Source organism: Papio anubis, chromosome 2 (assembly GCF_008728515.1).
Source record: "Papio anubis isolate 15944 chromosome 2, Panubis1.0, whole genome shotgun sequence".
Classification (NCBI taxonomy): domain Eukaryota; kingdom Metazoa; phylum Chordata; class Mammalia; order Primates; family Cercopithecidae; genus Papio; species Papio anubis.
The window spans coordinates 119,923,516-119,944,620 of NC_044977.1; the positions used below are offsets into that span (position 1 = coordinate 119,923,516).

General features: G+C 38.2%; 1 protein-coding gene and 1 long non-coding RNA gene across 14 annotated transcripts in view; one reads left to right on the plus strand and one right to left on the minus strand.

Annotated features, from left to right (window-relative positions):
• TNIK (TRAF2 and NCK interacting kinase) overlaps positions 1 to 21,105 on the plus strand; it is a 396,690-nt gene that overhangs the window by 333,290 nt on the left and 42,295 nt on the right. For 8 of the 10 annotated variants that reach the window (XM_021933792.2, XM_009201370.4, XM_021933794.2 and 5 more), the window contains 5 exons: positions 1,025 to 1,131; positions 11,563 to 11,726; positions 14,285 to 14,382; positions 15,238 to 15,261; positions 20,804 to 20,988. In XM_021933792.2, coding sequence (XP_021789484.1) covers positions 1,025 to 1,131; positions 11,563 to 11,726; positions 14,285 to 14,382; positions 15,238 to 15,261; positions 20,804 to 20,988 — 578 coding nt within the window. The remainder of the gene's footprint in view (positions 1 to 1,024; positions 1,132 to 11,562; positions 11,727 to 14,284; positions 14,383 to 15,237; positions 15,262 to 20,803; positions 20,989 to 21,105) is intronic. The other 2 variants (XM_003894833.5, XM_003894836.5) reach the window with 1 other exon arrangement.
• The window catches only part of LOC103882191, a 116,869-nt gene continuing 109,148 nt past the window's right edge, over positions 13,385 to 21,105 (minus strand). For 3 of the 4 annotated variants that reach the window (XR_002520158.2, XR_004181967.1, XR_002520155.2), the window contains exons 6-7: positions 18,311 to 18,348; positions 14,489 to 15,250 (exon numbers count right to left, since the gene is read on the minus strand). This is a non-coding gene — a long non-coding RNA (uncharacterized LOC103882191). Of the gene's footprint in view, positions 13,466 to 14,488; positions 15,251 to 18,310; positions 18,349 to 21,105 lie in introns of those variants that run through there. The other variant, XR_004181968.1, reaches the window with a different exon arrangement.

Below are 21,105 nucleotides of genomic sequence, written 5' to 3' on the forward strand. Positions count from 1 at the left end.
TAAGGAAAAGAAAAAATAGTAATAGTAATAGTAATATTTAATTTGAACAAGTGGTAGCATTGATTTGGTCATTCTGCTTTACTGCACTGACTCATCTTGATGTTAAAATGAATAAAAATTAAATTTTCAAAACAAAGGATGACACTTTACACTGAAAGTAATTTTCTATACTAGGATTCATATGATTCTTTTAAATAATGAACTCCTTTAGTAGACTTAAAATATTTAATTTTATTTTTTAAATGTCTGTTTTATAAATTGGGACATACTTCAATTCTACCTTAGGTTGCTTCCAGATAAGATAATACATTTTCCTCCAGTCTTACTGGTATTTACACAGCCTTTTTGAAGATCCTTCCAGTATTTTCAGTATTAATTCTGCTTTGTATTATGTTCTATTATGTTCACTCATTGACCAAAACACAGTGCTTTTGGTTTTTGGTTTTAGTACGTAATTGCAAATCAAGTAGAAAGTAGAAACATTCAGGATCTATTGTGGTAGGTTCTCTGAGCTCACTAACATATGACTTACATCCTAAGCTCTATCCTGATATTCTAGTTTCTCACCAGATTTCATGATTTCCTTATCTGTTTATTGTGATGTAAGCTAAAAATGGAACTTGCTTCATCTGGGTGGCTCTTAGCTGATGCAACTTCCAACGAGTTAATGATACCCTAAAGAGATTCCTGGTATTTACCACTTTTGCCCAACCAAGAGAGGTCAGTTATTTTTAGCTCAGTGTATCAAAATTAGTAGCTTTACCTATCTTTAAATTTGTTTTTAAGATTGAGGATGACCCTCTTTAATGGTTCCCGAATTTGCTCATTGTTTTTTGCCAGTAGACTTTTGTTTGATTTTGTTTAGGGAGTTTAATATTTCTTTGAGGAATGAATGAAAGATAGTTCTTTACTGTTTCAGATAGTTTCTGTGGCTTGTGGCAAATCATTGGAAAGAAGGATTTTCTGACAATAGGCTATGGAAGCTACTTTATGGAAACTATTTCTGAATTCTGGTTTCTTCCAGGTGCCTCAAAGAACAACTTCTATATCCCCAGCATTAGCCAGAAAGAATTCTCCTGGGAATGGTAGTGCTCTGGGACCCAGACTAGGATCTCAACCCATCAGAGCAAGGTAAGGAAGGAAGGTGGTTAAGGTAAAAGAAAAAACTCCTACCCACCATTGTCATTATTGCTGTCCTAGAAATGTCTGTGTTCTTTTTTCACTTCAGAGGCATGTTGACTTTCCATGTGCACTATAAATGTTGATGGTCCAGAACACATGCCTTTTATTTCTTCAGTAGCTTTTCAGAGAAATCAGTATTCAGTGGGGGGCTCATGAATTAATGGGGCAACCCAGAAACCAATCAGATGTACCTTAGCTGACAGGTTTTAAAATCTGAGAGTAAAATTGCAAATATCAATCTAGTTGCAGTGCCCTAAACCATTACTTCAGAGACCACTTTATAGAGTCAACAGAACAAAATGACCTGTTATGGCCTCTTTCAAGGTGATTTTTAGCATCAGTTCAAGAAACATGCCCTGGAAACCACTGAGACATTACAAAGCAATTACCACGGAAATAGTGACCATCTTCAGAGCTTCTCTAGCTTGGCAGTTATAGAAGAACTAGCTCTTATGAGGAAGTTGCCTCTTTGGCATTATGAATGTCACTGAGATACAGTTATGCTTCCACTCTTGCTGTGTTCTCCTTCGAGAATTTCCTATCAATAATGCACATTCCTATAGTCAGGAAGTTGCATCCACTTCCACTGGTTGGTGTAGAGGTCTCAAGAAGCTGGAAAGTAAATAGTATCTTTACAGTGTCTGAACAGATTTTTTGTGGTAACAGATGCTGTTTGCTGTTATAGTTCATCAAGCTTCCCTCAGATTTTTCATGATGAATACATCACTTTTTAGGATCAACTGAAATAGCAAATGGCCTCTGCTGAGGCTATAAAAAGGATGTGATTGGGCAGGCGGTTTTCTTCTTCATTGTGTTCATAATAAAAGGACCCTCCTTTGCTAGTAAGAGAGAATGACTGGAAATGAAGCTTATGATTACATGCACATACTTTAAAATATGGAATGCTTTTAAAGCTTTAATTTTCCTCTTCAAGTGAAAAGCCTTAGGGAAGGTGTCAGCCCAGCAATAACATGAAACTATACTAAGAACACAAATCCCTTTAGGACAAAGATGCTAGCCCATTCTGTGTGGAATTACCAATTGCAAGAGGCTCTGAATGAGCCATTTTTTTCCAGTGACTTGTCAGATTCACACTGAGCTCGCGTTGCTAAGCAGCTAAGCAGCACTGAGGAAGACTAGAGCCACTGTGACCAGGCAGCCAAAGGCACGTTAGTGCTGGATTGCCAGCCTGAACTTTATCAGTGCCCCTCTTCAAGCAGTGATAAATCCCCAATTATCAGTGCTGCTGCTTCCTTTGAACCCTGCCCCTGGGGCTCTGTTCATTGGATCAGTTGCTTAGAATTTTAGTTTCTTTAGATCAAGTATTATTTCAACTTTAAGTATTTTTCCTTCTGTCAACCAAAAAGAGAGAAAATTACCATTGTATAGTCAAATAAAAAGCCGTTTTCATTCCCTCTGAAGTGCTATTTTAATGACATTAAGGCCTAAGGTAATTGGTATTTGATGGTCAGTGGCTTACAAAATAATGAGCCTTTCCTCTTGGAGCCACTTGCATATTATACTTCATCCAAAGAATGCTGACTTTGTGAGAGACAGCTAACATTTTTCTACTTAGAGAGGAAGGGATGAAGTGAGCTAAGAGGTCATAGTTACTCACCTACAATGAAAGTCAGAGATTGGGGGTCGGGGGTGAAGAAACCTCTTCTTTGCATGTAGGACAGTCCTATAGAACACCCCTTTTTATGCTATCATGTATCTCCATGTGACCAACATTTAAGATGTAAATCAGATTTGCGGCTCTAGATTGGATTGCATGTTTAAAAGCTTCACGATTTGGTTTATTTACTGTGAGAGCCATATCTTTAGTTCACCTTTGCTGCACAATATAATCACAAGTTGAGTGACCTGAAAAAATAACAGTTTAATATTTCTCACGATGCTGTGGGTTGCCTAAGGAGTTATGCTGCTCTCACCTGGGCTCACTCTTGCAGTTGCACTGAGCGGATGGGTCCGCTGCACCTCTTGCTCCACGTGGTCTTTCATTCTGGGCTTCTTTACCCTTTCGTGACCTCAGAAGAGCATTTCAAGAGAGAAAGTTCCAATGCACAAATACTTTTGAAGCCTTTGCTTGCATCATCATTGCTGATAACCCATTAGCCATCACAAGTCACTTGGCTAAGCCCTGAGTCAGTATGGAAAGGAACTCCACCGGGGCAGGGACACTGGGAGATGTGATTTGCCAGGGGCCACTACTGTGACACAGACCTCTCCTACTGTCTGCTGGTCCTAATGAAGTCCTTATAGTTCTTTTCGTGCCATTTGTCAGATGACCACCCATCCATATAGTCTCTTTAACAGGTGTTGCTTTTAAATAACCTGTCCTTTACAGTGCTTCTACACTTTCCTGTACTTGGTCAATATTCTGTTTTTCCTCCTAGTCTTTTCTTTGAAGTGATTCCCAAGGGTGACTAGAAAATTAGCAAAGTTAAAATGGATTCCAGTAAAAATTACACAGCTAATAAAGGACAGATTCAGGATGTCTTGTTCCTATCATTTTTTAATTCATTTGCTAAATTCAGCAAATACATACTGAAGCTGCATGTGGCCCTGGGACCCAGTGACTCAAACCAAAACTGCCTGACTCTAGGGCCAAGGGGTCATAATATACCTGCTGCTCTTTGGGACTGCGGGTACCAGTAGGGGCAAAATTGTATTTCTTGCGTCACTTTCTTATTTTGCTTTGAAGTAAATATGTGAATTAACTAAAAGAGGCAGACCTGTCTCTTCTGTGGCAAACTTAGGGACCATACGTTTAAGGTAACATGTCTCAACCCAAAAGGAACCTGGACCCCCAAGTCACCACTTAGAGAACCATCAAAGGAGATCTTAGAGAACCATTAAAGGAGACCAGTTCTACCTGTGTATATTATGATGTGACTGAGAAATAAACCACTGTTGTGCTAAATCAATTTTTAAAACAAAGAAAAACAAGGCAGAGCCTAATGGTTAAGAAGCTCAGTTTTTGCTTCCTGCACTTAGTAGTAATGAACTCAAGTTACTAGGTGCAAGATGTTTTATAGTAACTGCAGAATGTGTGATGTTTTTTGATAATTTGGGACACAATATGTTTAAATCAGTAAACTACTTAGTACCCTGAAGAGAAGACTCTTGAATTAAAATCATCAGTATGCAAGGGTGTACCTGTAACTTGAGGACAAAAATAAAGCTTTTACTATTTTGAATATCATTCCTTCTCCCCAAAATAACTCCCTATTATGTCACTCTTCCACCGTTGGTAGGCACCATACCAAATCCAAAGAGCCCTATGGAGAATTTTTATTTTATTTTATTTTATTTTATTTTTTTGATACGGAGTCTCACTCTGTTACCCAGGCTGGAGTGCAGTGGCGTGATTTCGGCTCACTGCAACCTCCACTTCCCAGGTTCAGGCGATTCTTCTGCCTCAGCCTCCCAAGTAGCTGGGACTACAGGCACCTGCCACCACGCCCAGCTAATTTTTTGTATTTTTAGTAGAGATGGGGTTTCACCATGTTAGCCAGGATGATCTCGATCTCCTGACTCTGTGATCTGCTGGCCTTCGGCCTCCCAAAGTGCTGGGATTACAGGTGTGAGCCACCGCACCCCGCCAGAGAACATATTTTTAACTATATACATTATTGAGCAGGTACAGCTGTGCGGGCATCAGTTGGTCAAAAAAGTGTTAGTGGGCAATGCCTGCAGTTCCCTGCCTTCTGCCTGATTCAGGGCAATTTATTATTTTATTTCTGTATTTAATGAACACACATACACATACATCTCATATATATGTATTTACTAATTTAAACAGTATAACAACTCTGTGAGGTGTTGACTATAATCACCATCATTTTACAGAAGGAGAAATTGAAATTAACATGTGTCCAAAGTGACAAAAGTAGTAAGTGGTAGAGCCAAGATTTGAGCTCTGATAGCCTTGCACCAAAGTCTACATTCTTGAGCACCATTCTGTGCTAATTTGTTTGGCACAGCTTGGGTGCAGCTTGCTTTGCTGTCTCATTTTCCCAAGGCAAAAGAGCCCCTGATTTGTTGACTGACACAGCACCATTTTGTCCCCACCTTTCTCACCATGTGCTTTAGTGAGTCTGTTAACACCTCCTCTTGATCTTATTGGTATTTACCCTTATGTTGCGATATTTACTACCTTTTCAAAGTTATTGTCCCATGAGACCCATTTATATTGCAAACACTTCCCTTCTGGAGCTAGAACTAGTGTCATCACATGCTTTTGATAGTTCCCTTCCTAGATGGCTAAAGTCTGGGAGGTAACACAGTCACCCTGACCCCATGCAACTGTTCCTTGTCCTTCCTTTTCATGCATATGTAGCTGAGAATTGCTGAGACTGCAATATCAATAGGCAATTCTCACCTGCTATGTAAACTCACAAATGCCTTATGCTGTGAAGGTGATCAGTGAAGTTCAAATCAAAATTTGATTTGACCGTTTTAAAATACTATTTTTAAAAATCAGCCACTTTCATACTTAACATTGTATATGTATTCTTTTTAAAGCAAATTAAAATTTCATCAATTACATTCTGAATATGAAAAGATTCAAATTAAGACAAAAATACCCAGTCCAACCCAATGACTAAATGATTAATTTCAAAAACTAATTCTGTGTCCCATCCCAAACTTATTTTCTTATGGCTCATTTTTTCTCATTGGCTGTGTCATCAAAGAACAAAATAAAGTGAAATTTGGCAGTCAGCCAGTTAATTAAAGACTTGGCCCAAGTATTTGGGCCACAAAATTACTTTGTAATCCCAATTTTCTGTTTTGACTTTTTATGATTCAACTGAATGGAATAATTGCCACATTTTCACTTTACTGTGAGTTTTATAGACCTAGCAGCATTATCTGCAGGATGGCAAATGCCTGAACTAAAAGTTAGCATTTAAAGAAATCCATTTGGATGTTTTCAGGTTTTTACACATTCGGATCTGAATAGGCTCAGTTCAGATGTGAACAAGGGATATCTCTTATTTCATGGGATTCTTCTGAAATTGATCCTCTTAAGAGCATTTATCTCAGACCTCACAGCCCCAAGGCCAGATCATTTAATACATAATAAAGGAGAGAAAAATGTGAACAGCATGACATTTTCTCAAACTACTCATGTTTTACCAAAGGAAAAGGTAGAAAAGGCATTGTAAAGTTTTCCTTATTTCTATGTGTGGTAACATAGAGACTAAATACTTCTTTCAGTCTCCAGCAGCAAAAATAGCAACCGATTAAGATCAGCACCCACACTGGTTAGCTCTGGTGAGGAGAACTTGTACTAATGAGACCCTGGTCAGGGATTTAATGCCCATGGGATCCAATTAGCTTCACACAGGAAGAGACTCTGAGCCCAGTGGGGATGTAGGCTTATCCCAGCTGCTTCTGCTAATGCCCATGCTCCTTTTTACACGGGACATCCCTGCCCAGGCCTCATCATCTGACTTGGCAGCAGCCTCCTAAACTGGTCTGCCTGCCTCTCTCCTGGTCAGTCATTCATGTGTACCATGGGAGATACACATTCTCCTCTAGGCTTTAAAGGCTATTGTTATACAACTCGTCCTTTTCTTCTGATCACTCCACTCTCCCAGTGTTTCCTAACACAGATTTGGCACTTGATTTGACCGGTGTCCTCTCTGCACCCACATGAATCAGGAAAAACAACCCAGCCTTGTGTCTGCTCTGACTGTTCCCCAGCCTTCCTGCTCCAACCCCGGTCAAGTTCTTTCTCCTTCATAATACTGCCGTCGACCAATTCCAGTCTGCACTAATTGTTCCCCAAACGCCAACAATACTTAGTCTCTTTCACACACAACATACAGTTTTGCCATGCTCCCTATTGTCTCCTCTGCATGAATCTCATCTCCATGATTATGTTGTAACTTGACTATATGCCCTGTAGCCCATGCTTCTCCTCCATCCCTCATCCCGGTCCAGTAAGTTTCACAAAAGTGGTGCTTAACACAAAGGTTTTGGCTAAATAATCAAAGGAGTGCTACATTAGAACAAGTAGCTCTATTCTGCTACCACACCACAACCACCAGGGAAGAAAACTCAGAGCATTTATCACCAGCTACCCTCCTCTCAAGAGATTTTTTTTATCTTTTTGTAATACAAAGAACACTGCCGTTCCACAAAATGAGAGCAACTCCAAGAAACCTTAACATGCTCATCATTCTTAAATCTGTAATATAGTTGGTGAGCAGTACATTTTTTAGAGCAAATATTTTTGGATTTAATTATGCATAATAATTTTTGACCACTATTGTTTAATAAAAGAGGGTAGTGTGGAAGAATTTGCTATTTGGGAATTAAAAGAGATGAGATTGTTTCTTTATTTTAAAAAATGAAAAATTTGAAATGTAGATTATTTCAGAAGTATTACACATTTATCATTTTAGACATTTTCTAAATGAAGGGTATTTCCAGTATGGAGCTGAATCTATTTAGGCAATTAGATATAAACAATTGTCATAAAAATAGTTACTTCACAAAGGAGTGCCATTAAAATATCAAGAATTTTGGAAGTTTTTCTTAAGTTTACAAGTGATCACTCTGCAACTGATTTTACAGTTAAGTTGACTTAGCAACCCCTTTACCACAAGAGTTTCAAAGATAATATTGTTAGGGTCTACATTTATATGATCAAATTAATGAATCATGAGAACATATTTATTTTTACATGTTTTCTGCTGTGTTTTCCCACAGTCACTATCTATTTCTACTCAATCAAATGTTTTTGACAGATACATTACCACAAAGCAAGATTCTTGAGTTTTTAGAAAGAAATTAATTTGGTTTAATTGCTGCTTATAAAGTTGCCATTGTGACTGGGTTATTGGTAGACTAAACTAACAGTGTCTCAAAGGAAGGGGTCATATCCAAATGTATGGGAGAAATGTCTAACATCCAACACAGTACAGAGTACCTGATACATACTTGGTACTCTTAAACTGGGCAAAGTGAAAGCATAAAATTACATTTTAATGTAATATCTCACAGCATTAAAATCATAGCTGTATGGTAACTGTTAACAAATTCTGTTTGGGGAACTGAAGATGTTAGAAACAGAGAGGAAGCTGACATCAGATGTTTCTCTCCTCAGCATCTGGATGGCAACAGATTTGAGCTCTGAGTTTCAGGTCTCCCTAAATTATCCATGCCCAGCATTGTGTAAATCTAACAGAAAAATAAAAAAGCCTATGAGTTATAAACTTTAAAGGAAAAGATTTATAGAAGCCTTGAGAATGCTGCTTTTTAAAAAAAAAAAAAAATCATAAAATCCGCAGCAACTGCCTCCCACTACCACTGCTTAGATGTCCCCTCTTTCGGTACAGCTTTCCTCATGGCCAAAATTGGCCTACGTGGTCCTGTCTCATGCTTCCATATGGCTCTGTGCTCACCACAGGCAAAGCATGTTGAAATGGGCTGTGTGTATCCAGCTAAGCTCACAGAGGGCATAAGCTGTGTCTTGTTCGTTATCATATCTCGAATGCCTGACCCAGTGCCTAGTATAGAGTAACTGAGTGAATGAATACTGCTTTTTTGGTGGCAGTAAAGATATGAAGACAAATATAGTAATATATTTTTTAAATGGGGGTAGTAGCCTACCAACAAATTTCGTCTTGAATTAGCCTTTTTTTTTTTTTTTTTTTTTTTTGACAGAGTCTTCCTCTGTCTCCCAGGCTGCAGTGGCACGATCTCGGCTCACTGCAAGCTCCACCTCCCAGGTTCACGCCATCCTCCTGCCTCAGCCTCCCGAGCAGCTGGGACTATAGGCGCCTGCCACCACGCCCGACTGATTTTTTTGTATTTTTAGTAGAGACGGGGTTTCACCATGTTAGCCAGGATGGTCTCGATCTCCTGATCTCGTGATCTGCCTGCCTCAGCCTCCCAAAGTGCTGGGATTACAGGCGTGAGCCACCGCGCCTGGCCAAATTAGCATTTTATAATAAATATCAAAAAACTGTCTTCCCTTCGGTAATAGCCTAAGTATATAAAGACTTCCTGCAAGAAGATAATAAAAAAATACAAAGACTCCGCAAGCTACATGAACAAAGGACGTAATTAAGCAATTCACAGAAGAGAAATTACAAATGGCAAATAAATATGAATAAAAATTCTTCTACCTCAGTAACTTTTTAAAACTGTACTTAAATAATGAGATACAATTTAGCATAAAACCTTGTATAGAGTGAAATGGACCATCACATTTACTTCAGTGAAAACTTGTCATACCTTTATATACTCATACACACATATGCACACACACAAGCACACACCCTAAACTTACGCCTTTTCACCAAAGAATTCTAACCTCAGGAAATAGAAATGCGATTGGCTATATGTATGCAGGGAGATTATTGTCTCACTGTTATGTGTCACAGCAATGTATTGGAAGCACCTTAATATTTAACAGTCGAGAAATAGTCAAGGTAACTCATCTATATAATAGACAATTAATGAAGCTATTACACAGCATAAGAATATGCTCACTATGCAGTTAAGGGAAAAAAGCAAGATGCAAAACAATATACACTGTGCTTCCATATATAAAAAAGAAAAAAAAACTGAATATGCAGTATGCTTCTATAGATACAAAAGAAAAAAAAAACCCAGCAACTCTCATTCTATTCTTTGTTTCTATGAGTTTGATGTTTGTAGATTCCATGCATCAGTGAGTAAATCGTACAATAGTAAAATATAGTTGAGTATTTCCTGATGCAGAGATTATGTGTGTTGCTTCCTTATTTTTTCCCTTTTAATATTTTTCAAGTTTTTTTACAATGAGCACAGAAAAAAATGTTTATAAGAAAGCCTTCTTTGAAGATTCATCATCCAGAGCTAGTACTTTCAATGTGATGAACAAGAGTTCATCCTGTCCACATCCAGTAGCTGGTCAGGAAATCTACAGAGGAAGGCATGACTATCATCTTCTGTTGACCCCTTCCTCTCAAGGTCTTATAAGTGCTCTTTTTATTTCCTTGCACTGGGGACTGGACTATGCTTGTGTCTACCAATGGCAAGATCTTGTCCCCCCTAGCTTTACCGAGGTATAATTGACAAAAAGTATATCTACACAGTGTACATCATGATGTTTTGATATATGTATACACTGTGAAATGATTACTAAAATCAAGTTAATCAATATATCCATCACCTCACATAGTTATCATTTTTTGTGATAACATTTAAGGTCTACTCTCTTTGCAGTTTTCAGGTAAACGTCATTATTATCTGTAGTCAACATGGTGTACAGATTTCCAAAAGTTACACATGCTGTCCAACTGAAACTGTAACCTTTGACCAACATCTTCCCATTCTCTCTCCTTCCTAGAGCCCCTGGCAACTATCATTCTATGCTCTGTTTCTACGAGTTGGGTGTTTGTAGATTCCACATATAAGTGAGATCATGTAGTATTCGTCTTTCTGAGAGACAGATATATCACATTTTCTTTATCCATTCATTCATTAGTGGACACTTAGGTTGATTCCATATTGTGGCTACTGTGAATAGTGCTGCACTGAGCACGGGAGTACAGCTACCTCTTCAATATACTGATTTCATTTCCTTTGTATATATACCCAGAAGTGGAATCGCTGGATCCTATGATAATTCTATTTTTAGTCTTTCGTAGAACCTTCATACTGTTTTCCATACTGGCTGTACTATTTTACATTCTCACCAACAGGGTACAGGGGTTCCCTCTTCTCTGCATCCTCACCAACACTAATTATCTTTTGTCTTTAGAATAGCCATTCTAATTGGTATGAGGTGATAGCTCATTGTGGTTTGGTGAGGTTTTTAAATTTTTTTATGTTTTTATTTTTTGAGACATAGTCTCACTCTGTTGCCCAGGCTGGAGTGCAGTAGCGTGATCATGGCTCACTGCAGCCTTGATCTCCTGGGGTCAAGTGAGCCTCCCACCTCAGCCTCTCATTTAAGTGGGATGACAGGCACATGCCACTATGCCCAGCTAATTTCTTGTAGAGATGGGATCTCACTATGTTGCCTGGGCTGGTCTTGAACTCCTGGCCTCAAGTGATCCTCCCACCTCAGCCTCCCAAAGTGCTGGAGTTATAGGTGAGGGCCACCGTGCCTGGCTCATTGTGGTTTTAATTTGCATTTCCCTGATGATTAGTGATGTTGAGCATTTTTTTCATATTCCTATTGGCTATGTGCATGTCTCGTTTTAAAAAATGTCTATTCAGGTCCTTTCCCCATTTTTAATTGGGTTATTCGTTTTCTTGCTATTGAGCTGTTTGAGTTCCTCATATATTTTGGGTATTAAACCTTATCAGATATGTGATCTGCAAAACTGGCAAGGTCTGTGTAACCAGTGTGCTCTGCCACTCACACAGCAACCCTGATCTCCGGAGAACTGAGCCCATCTTGGAGAGTCCTTTGCAGAGGACCAGCAGTGGCAGTTCCTCCAGCTCCAGCACACCCAGCTCCCAGCCCAGCTCCCAAGGAGGCTCCCAGCCTGGATCACAAGCTGGATCCAGTGAACGCACCAGAGTTCGAGGTAAAACTTTCTCTTACCTTTACCTGGCAATACTGCCTGGGAGGAAAGCTGTGGATGGGGAAAGAAAGGTTAGTTACTTCCTGACTCTAATCCAGGCATGGCCACCACTGTGTGATCCTGAAGAGCCCCTCAACTGCTCTCAACCTCAGTCTCCTCAGGGGAGTGGACCACTGTCCCTAATTGTGTGTGTGCCATCAGTATCGACAAAATCCTTTCTTATGTCAGATACCAGTGTTTTCCAGGGAGATCACCAAATATCAGACTTACTTGAAAATACAGTCACTTACCAGTCACCTGAATTTCTGTTTCTGTTTGATTGCCAGTTTTCAGAGTTTCAAGTACCCGCAAATGTCCTGTACCCATTGTACCAATTGTCCTGTTTAGTATTCTGAACATAGTTCATAAGCACAGTTCAGAATACCATATATTTCTCAAAATGAAATTCAATGAAGACTAATGTAGAATACACTTGAAGGAAGGAATAAAATCTTTTACTTAAAAAACATATTTAGGCTGGGCGCGGTGGCTCATGCCTGTAATCCCAGCACATTGGGAAGCCGAGGCAGGCAGATCACCTAAGGTCGGGAGTTCCGAGACCAGCCTGACCAATATGGAGAAACCCCATCGATACTAAAAATACAAAAACTTAGCCGGGCATGGTGGCACATGCCTGTAATCTCAGCTACTTGGGAGGCTGAGGCAGGAGAATCGCTTGAACCCAGGAGGCGGAGGTTGCGGTGAACCAAGATCACGCCATTGCACTCCAGCCTGGGCAACAAGAATGAAACTCCATCTTAAAAAAAAAAAAAAAGACTCCTCTGGTTATTCCTATTAGGTGAAAATTAGCCTCTCTAAATATTTAATTCAAATTATTCATCATTGTTTAGTTTCCATTAATGGGGAAGCCTATGAAAAACATTATTATTGTCCAGGTGATGATACATAAGAATACATTGTTTCTAGCTAGCTAAAATTCACTCTTTTTGAATCAACTTCTTCAGAAGATAATTTTGCTTCCAAGTGAAGGACCAGTACTTTAGTTGCAATTTGACAAACATTAACGTACTTACAAGTTTCTCTGTCTGATGAAAGCCTGATGAGAACCTTCATTTCTTCTTTCTTTCTTAGACTCTTTATTACATACCACCTCCTAATACTCTTAGTTTATCTCCTAATACCCTTTCAGGGTTTTAAATAAATCACTGTATTTCCATTTTAAAAAGCTTGATATCTAACATGTGATTGATGTTCTTATCTCTGAATTGGGATATGGACTGGTCAAGAGCTGCCTCTATATGCATTCTTCTGATCAGTGGCACATCTCAGAGGTACTTACTGTATGTCTTTGTTGCCTTGATCCAAATATAAATTTCCTTAATTTAGAAAACTACCAGGTGTAGTGGCTTATGCCTGTAGTCCTAGGTACGCGGAAGGCCGAGGTGGAAGAATTGCTTAAGCTCAGGAGTTCAAGTCTGCAGTGAGCTATGATGGCCCCACTGTACTCCAGGCTGGGTGACAGAGCCCCATCTCTAAAAAACATAAAGGAAAGAAAGAAAACAGCCATTCTCTTACCTTTTTTCTATTTATAGACAACTTCATATTCTTAGAGCAAATGTTTAAATAAACCAAACTTAAACACATACCATTTTAATTCTGTGATGTGGTTCAGGCTTACTTTTTATTTCCTTCAGCCCTTTGTTCTTCTGGATTAAAAGCGCTCTTGTATCCCCAGTATGTCCCTGCCCAAGAAAGACTACTTTTTAAAAAATAAAAACAACCTCTCTTACCCTAAATTGCATCTTCTCTATCTGTAAGCTCCTAGACCACAGAGAGGCTATTCACTCTGCAGCTGTCGGGGTCCGCCTTGCTCTGTACCTCCAGTCTAGGGCCCTTCTCCTGTAACAACCTCCTTCCTGCCCTCACCTCATTCTTTTATTTTTAAATGGCTGAGACCACTCCCATCCCTAATTAAAAACCATCCCACCAAATAAAATAAGTTTCTTTTTTTTTTTTCCACACAAAATTTCAACAAAATAACCTATCCTGATTGGACAGATGATAATAGAAGAAAACAAGCATAGAACCTTAGAGGCTCATTTAGCATAGTGACTGAGAATAGGACTTTCAGAAATCAGAACTCCAGCTCTGTGTATAATTTCAGTGTGACCTCAGGACAGTCGTGTCATCTTTGTAAATCTGTGTTCTGTAAAATAGGAAAATAGTGCCACATCATTGGGTTGGAGTGAGGATTAAATGAGATAATTGACATAGAAAGCATTTAGCACTATGCCTGACACATAAGAAGTGCTCTAGTGGTGATGGTACTTGCTACAGTTTTTTTTTTTTTTAATTGTTACTAGTGATTTCCAGGTGACAAACCTAAATGTGTTTGCCTGAACATTATATTTTTCATGGATGTGCTTGAGGATTTGCCCAAGCGAATGACGTGTCCACTGAGTAATCTCAATGTGATGACACATCACAGATGATTCATTCAGAACCTGAGCCAGCACTTTTTGATGGCCATCTCTTTCTTGGTCCTCTGTTTTTCCCTCTAGCCAACAGTAAGTCAGAAGGATCACCTGTACTCCCCCATGAGCCTGCCAAGGTGAAACCAGAAGAATCCAGGGACATTACCCGGCCCAGTCGACCAGCTGTGAGTGCATTTCTCTCCAAGAGTTTTGAACTCTTAATTTACCAGAGAACCCACAGGATTAAGTAGTTGGGGATACACTCATGATACGAACAAAAATTGTCAAGATTAGTAAGAACAGATGCTAGAAACATCCAGCAAAAAGTCATCCCTGATTAGGAAAGAACCAAAGAGATCTTGGATTGCCTCCTCTGCCTTTGGCTATTTGCTGATCATTAGCAGTCCTTTAACTATACAACAGGAGGAGAAATAACTTCTATCATTCCATAATTTCTACTCAGCAATTTTGGCAAAAAAAGAAAGAAGAAGTTAAAGAGGCTTGGGTACTTTCTGTGAATTTCTCTAATCTCTTCTACCCTTTCCCCATATTATTTTCCACATGAATTAATATTACAGTTTTTCTGCTATTTTTCATACCTCCAGGACAATATTTTTCTGGACCAAACTTACTAAGCAGTGTCCAACAGGTGTCCTAACAACTTAATATTCAGCTTCACTGCTGTAACATGATAAACCCCCAAGTAGTCTTAAAGAGGAGTATGGAGGCTGAAATTTGAAAGTTGAAAATTAATTTGGGATGAATTACTATCTACTTTTTCTATTTAAATCTCTTGAGAATCTTTTCTGTGAAATGAACGTGAAGCTTTTTGGTTTATTCTTTTTTAACACCTTAAAGTAAGGACGTATACTGAGAGTAATAATGAAGGGATTTGCATCATCCTGGGTTGACATTCTCTTCACCCTTTTGTATTTATCAGTTGCGTACTAACAATTCCAATTTTGTGTCTAATCTGCTGCCTTTCTGCTGGCTTTTCCTCCTTCTGTGGATTCTTCTGGATTGGGTTCCTCTCATTTCAGAGCTATAAAAAAGCTATAGATGAGGTTAGTATTACTTTTTCTTGGTCATGCTTTCACAAAATGTAAATATTAAACTTATTTCCTAATGTTGACATTCAGAAAGGTGGCCAGTGGGAGCAATCTGCTGGGAGGAGGTTTGCAGCAATCTGCTGGGAGGAGAGCCCCTTCAAATGGAAGCCAGTTTTAAGACCCTCAGACCTACCCATATAGCTTCAGAGACTTTCCTTCTAAGCTAAAATGTCACTTTTCCAATGTTCCAGTCTGGCTAATGACAAGTATTCATGCTTTATTAATGGCAGTTTCTCCTTCCATTATCTTCCAATAGCAAACCTGTACTTGCCAGCCTTGCTAGGGAATGGCTCTCAGCAGTTTTACTAACAAGAAAAGAGATATCATTCTAGGGCACTCCAAATTTAGTGTGTGTGATTTGTGAACAAGGAGTAAGTAGGTATTGTTAGATTAATTTTGTGGGACATTAACAACAACATCAGCAGCAACATCAACTTTAGTTAATGAATCCTGGAAAGTTAAGTGACTTTATTTCCTTATCTGTGGAGACGTTTTCCATTAGAAAAATATATGGCTTTGTCAGTCGTAGGTAGCTTGCTAAGAAGGATGACTGCTTTACTGCTATTTGTCAGACCTGCATGAATACAGCAGAGTAGAATTTGTTTTTTTAAGATCCAGGCCTTGCAGAGAGTCCTAAATGCATGGAATCTAAAGACTACCATCATGGCTTTAAAGCTGTCGTTCTGCTGAGCACTACTTTTGTGAAAATTACGTGGAAAAAGCACTGGCTTTGAGGTCAGCAAGCTGCATTCAAATCTTGGCTCCCCCAGTAAATAACTGGCTGAAACTAGTCTCATAACCTCTCTGGGCCAGAGTTTCCTCATCTGTAAAATGAGAATAAAAACACCTCCCCGTCCCACTTACAAGATTGTTTAGGATCATTTAAGGTAAGGTTTGTGAAAGCATTTTATGATGTGTAACATGCTGCGGAAAGCCAAGGGTTTGATTAAGGTTTGGGCCAGAGGCATGGAGTTATTTTGGCAGGTGGGAGAAGCATGTTTCCATGCATCTGGTCTTCACCAAAGAGCTTCACTTTTTCAGACTTATGGCCACCTCACCACCCAGAGTGACTGAGACAGTTATAATCATAGTTGAAGGATTGTTGCTTATAAAAGAATGAGACTCTGCATGTTTGCAGTGTGTGGATGGCATTTACAGAAAGGGAAGAGGGGAGTGTGTTTTTAATTGCTCTGTGCCATGGCCTTGCTTGCCCCTCTCTCTCATAATAGCGAGAAGGACAGGGATTATCACAACTTTTGTCAGTTTTTCTCCCAGAACAGGTAAAGACAATGAAGTTCTGGCGCTACAGTTCTCAATAAAACAGTTGTGCATATGCACAACTCAAGAGGAAATACATGAGGTCAGAAATTGGCTTGGAGGGGCTTTCATTAAGGAAAAGGCTCTCACAGATTTCATCTGGTTAACCGAGAATATTTTAGGCTTTGAAAAATTGCTCTACTTATTTTTGGTGTACTGCACTGCACTGCACAGAGATGAAAGGGGGCAATGGAAGTATAAGTAATTACAAATAATTGAGGGGGTGTGACCTGCTTACTAAAATCTCTGGAGCTATGTATGGTTAGAAAAGCCCTATCCCGATCTCTTGAGTATCACTGATCCAAACCACTAAAATAAAGCAGTTCTACCTAACCCAGTGGCTCTCAACCAGGGCTGATTCCTCCACTCCTCTTCCCTTAGGAGACATTTGGCAAAATCTGGAGCCGGTTTTGGTTGTCACAACTTCAGAGTGGGAGGCAGTGGTACTGGTGTCTTGTGGATAGAGCAGAGGGGCGCTGCCAAACATCCTATGGTGCACAGAGAGCTCCCTACAATAAAGAATTATCTGGCCCAAAATGTCAACAGTGCCATAATTGAGAAACTTTGAACCACACCTTTCTCCCTTCTCCATTCATAGGTTTTGGTAGGGCTTTCCTCGCACTGATGGTTTTTACAATTTAGATAACTGGGATTGAAATGAAAAACCTAAAAATCATTTTTGAAATATTGTTGCTTATTATTGCTAGTGATTTAACTTTTTGTAAAAATTAATTTGTGGGAGTGTACATTAATTTGACATTGCTTTCTAATGGAATATGAGATTTTTGCAGCATAGTCTAATTATTTAATATAGTCTGAAAATAAATGTTCCTTTTTTGTTGGCACAATTAAATATGTCTCACAAAGATTATATGCATAAGAAAACACTGTTTTTACCACTTTTTTTTATTAGTATGTGGGAATCAAACATTTCAAACATTCCAATCTAAATCATCAATTTAGATTGGATGGAATTTGAGCAATAACTAAGGGTTCAACCCCCTTTTCCCTCAGATGAGGATATTGAAACTAAGTGGCTTGCCCAATGTCATATCTTTAGAGTTCCTAAAAAGAAAATAGTTTAATACAAAGAGAAAAAAAACCAGCTAAAAAAATTTAAACAAAATAGTTCAAAAATTGAACTAATATTTGACTAAACTATGTTGTTTCTAAAAAGGGACCTAAAAGAGCGCCTTTCTAGTCAACGTGTGCATAATCGTTAAACAACCTTTGTTGAATGAAAAATTATATCTAGTTGATTCTAAAAACTGTTAAAGAAGCCTCTTAGCTATCTTCACATTTACTCTGTAGTCAAAAATTCTTACCATTTTGCCATATTTCTTTTTTAGCTATATATTCTCAAACATTTTCATGCTAAATAGCACTTTTATTTTGTTTTTTAAATACTTTTTAGCTCCAGGCTTGAGACAGCCAAGTAATAAATTACCATGAAAGCTCGTTATATGGGGAAATTTGTATTGTCAAAGAATAAAATATATGAAAATGGAATTGAACCCAATGGTGTTAATATTAGATTGTGTTTATTTCCTATAACTTTGCTATTATAAATTTTTCAATACTGGATGGATAAGAAACAAAACTTCAGCTGAACACATAGGTTCTCAGCAATGGAAGATTAATTTTCTTTGACTACAGGTATTACTTTTGAATTACTCATTATTTTTACCTTTTCAAAGGGATTCTCGTATATGTCTCGCCTCCAAACTGTTAACAATTAAAGGAAATTTTCAGTTATTTCTAATGTTTCAGGGCAGAGAGCTTTTTAATAACACAGAAGCAAAAAATTATAATTAAAAGCAAAATTATTAAGCAGTTCAGAACTTTAAAGAGTTTCTAAATACAATGTTTCGAAAAATGTAGGTCGTTTTAACAAGCGAAAGTTTTTTTAAATCAGTAGCCTGTGGACTAAATATTTCTAAAATAATTTTGATTTTTTAGAATTTCTTTTGTCTCGTTTTGAAATGTCAGCGATAAGGAAAATAAGGCGCTGGGGAAAATGTATCATTAATTAAAATAAACCATAGCCAACAGTATTATATTTTACTCAGAATTATTGACAATGGAAATAAACTCTTTTAAACCATATTCTCTCTTTAAATTGTATAAAATGTAATTCTTAATAACAAGTAACATTTTAAATGCTAGCTATATTCTTTGATGAGACTTAACACGGTCCTAATATATAGATATCAGAATACAAAATAAATTTATCTAATTTTTCATTATTTCACTGGTTTTCTTTCATAGCCTTAACAAATATCTAGACTTTATTTTCCCAAAGTACTCAAGAATAGCATACCCTTCACTTGCTTCTTCATTTGATAAAGATAAGCATTGACAATTGCCAGGAGGAAATAAGAAGTAAAAGTTGAAATTCAGATATTAGCTTTTCTTATTTTGACTAATTGCCAAAGAAACCAGAAATAAATTTGCATGAAATTATACCTATGTTATGGTTTTCCTCTTCTTTTTATAATATACATTATATTTAAACACAGTTGGGCCTTTTAAATACAATTCTATTTTCACTTTCACAGATGGGGCAAATACATTCACTGAGATTGAGGCATGTGCAAGTGTGCCTGTGTGCAAAAGCCCTACCCAAGTGTGTTTTTGTATGTAATGCAAGGGTTGAATTTTTAGAAGCTTCCATTTTTTAAGGGTTTCAAATCAGGTGTCGTCAAGACAAATTTAAAAGTCACTTTGCTTTCCCTTTGATTTCTATGAAATTAGAAAGACCCTTCAGTTAACACTATGAATTGCCTAAATTTCTAGACCATGTAAAACACCTAAAGCGTTTCCTTTCCTAGTGTGAACCAAAATAGTAATGCCTGACATACAGGTGGCAGTAGAGAAACATAATGTCTTGTATTCTCAAAATAAAATTATAATTTAACTATACACATTTATCACAGCTTTTCTTTTAACCAGTTAGGATAGATTATCAAATGTCATCACCCAGGTTGCTCTAATCCTACAATCAGGTGAATTGGATGTATACATTTTTGGATTGAAATAAAGAGAGAATATGGCCATAGAAAACTGTGGGATTTAGTATTTTTCAATGAGTTTCTTTCTCCCTAATCCCCTGTCTCTCACTGAATGCTCTGATTCCCACATGGGTCACTAATATAGGGAGAAATGGTAAGACTGATGTCAAATTGCTTTTTCCTCATTTGCATGCTGTGTGCCATGGGCAGTTTAACCCATGCAAATTAGAGCGGCCATGCTTTTGCAGAACTGCTTCCCTCTGCATTGCTCTGAAAGCATGTAAAATAAAAGGTAGTCGGATATTCAGCACACTGCCTGCAGTATGCCTGGTGATTAAATACCACATCATCACATCCATAAGGCTAAAGGTTTCATCATACTCATGGAAAACTCAAAATTATCTCTTCCTTTTGGTATTTGCACATTCATTTTAGTGTTCTTCACCAGGATTTCTGCCAGATGACTGGAATTTAAAACAAAAGAAAATGAAACACCTTTCATTTTGGAAGAGAACTCTTTTTGTTGTTGTTGTTGTTGTTGTTCCTCTTGATTAATTCAGTTCTGTGGGTGTAAATTTCAGTGGCGCTAGGCTTTAGGATGGGCCATGATTTGATGTGGTACCTCTATTCTCCAGGGAATGATGACACACCAAATGAGTCATTGTAGTAGCTGGAACCTTGGGAATTGCTCTGTTCTATGACTGATGCTAGATTTTGGTACAGTAGCAATCACAAGAGGGGAAAAGCTATCACTGTGGCTTGGGCAGGAGTCCCAGAATACCGGGGTACAATTTCTAATCCCATGTATTTTCCCATTAACTCTGGGGGTGACCAGCTTCACCTTTCCAAAATAAAATGAGAACCCAATGTTTGTATATATGTGTATACATACAATGCACATACACATATGTACACATATATATTCAGAACTGAACCAGTCTCAGTCTAGCTATTGGTTTTGAACAAAGTTTAAATTGATTTCATCTTTCTTTTCTAGCTTCTACACGCTACAAACATCGTTTTCTTAGTTCCATGCAGTAACTATGTTTGTCACAGTTCTATATAGAGCTTTTTTTTCTTGTTGCTTAAGCTGGAGCACTGACTTGCTGAGAGATGTAGCTTTGGTCGAATCTACCATTCATATGCTGAACAAATTTTTTCTTTCATAGGATCTGACGGCATTAGCCAAAGAACTAAGAGAACTCCGGATTGAAGAAACAAACCGCCCAATGAAGAAGGTGACTGATTACTCCTCCTCCAGTGAGGAGTCAGAAAGTAGTGAGGAAGAGGAGGAAGATGGAGAGAGTGAGACCCATGATGGGACAGTGGCTGTCAGCGACATACCCAGACTGATGTAAGAGAACTACTTGTAAAATGTAGACAAGGAAAGGACTAGGTTTCCAAAATAAAAGGACAAAAAATATGAGTTAAATGTAAGATTGTATATGGGTCTGTGGCAAGATAAACTGAC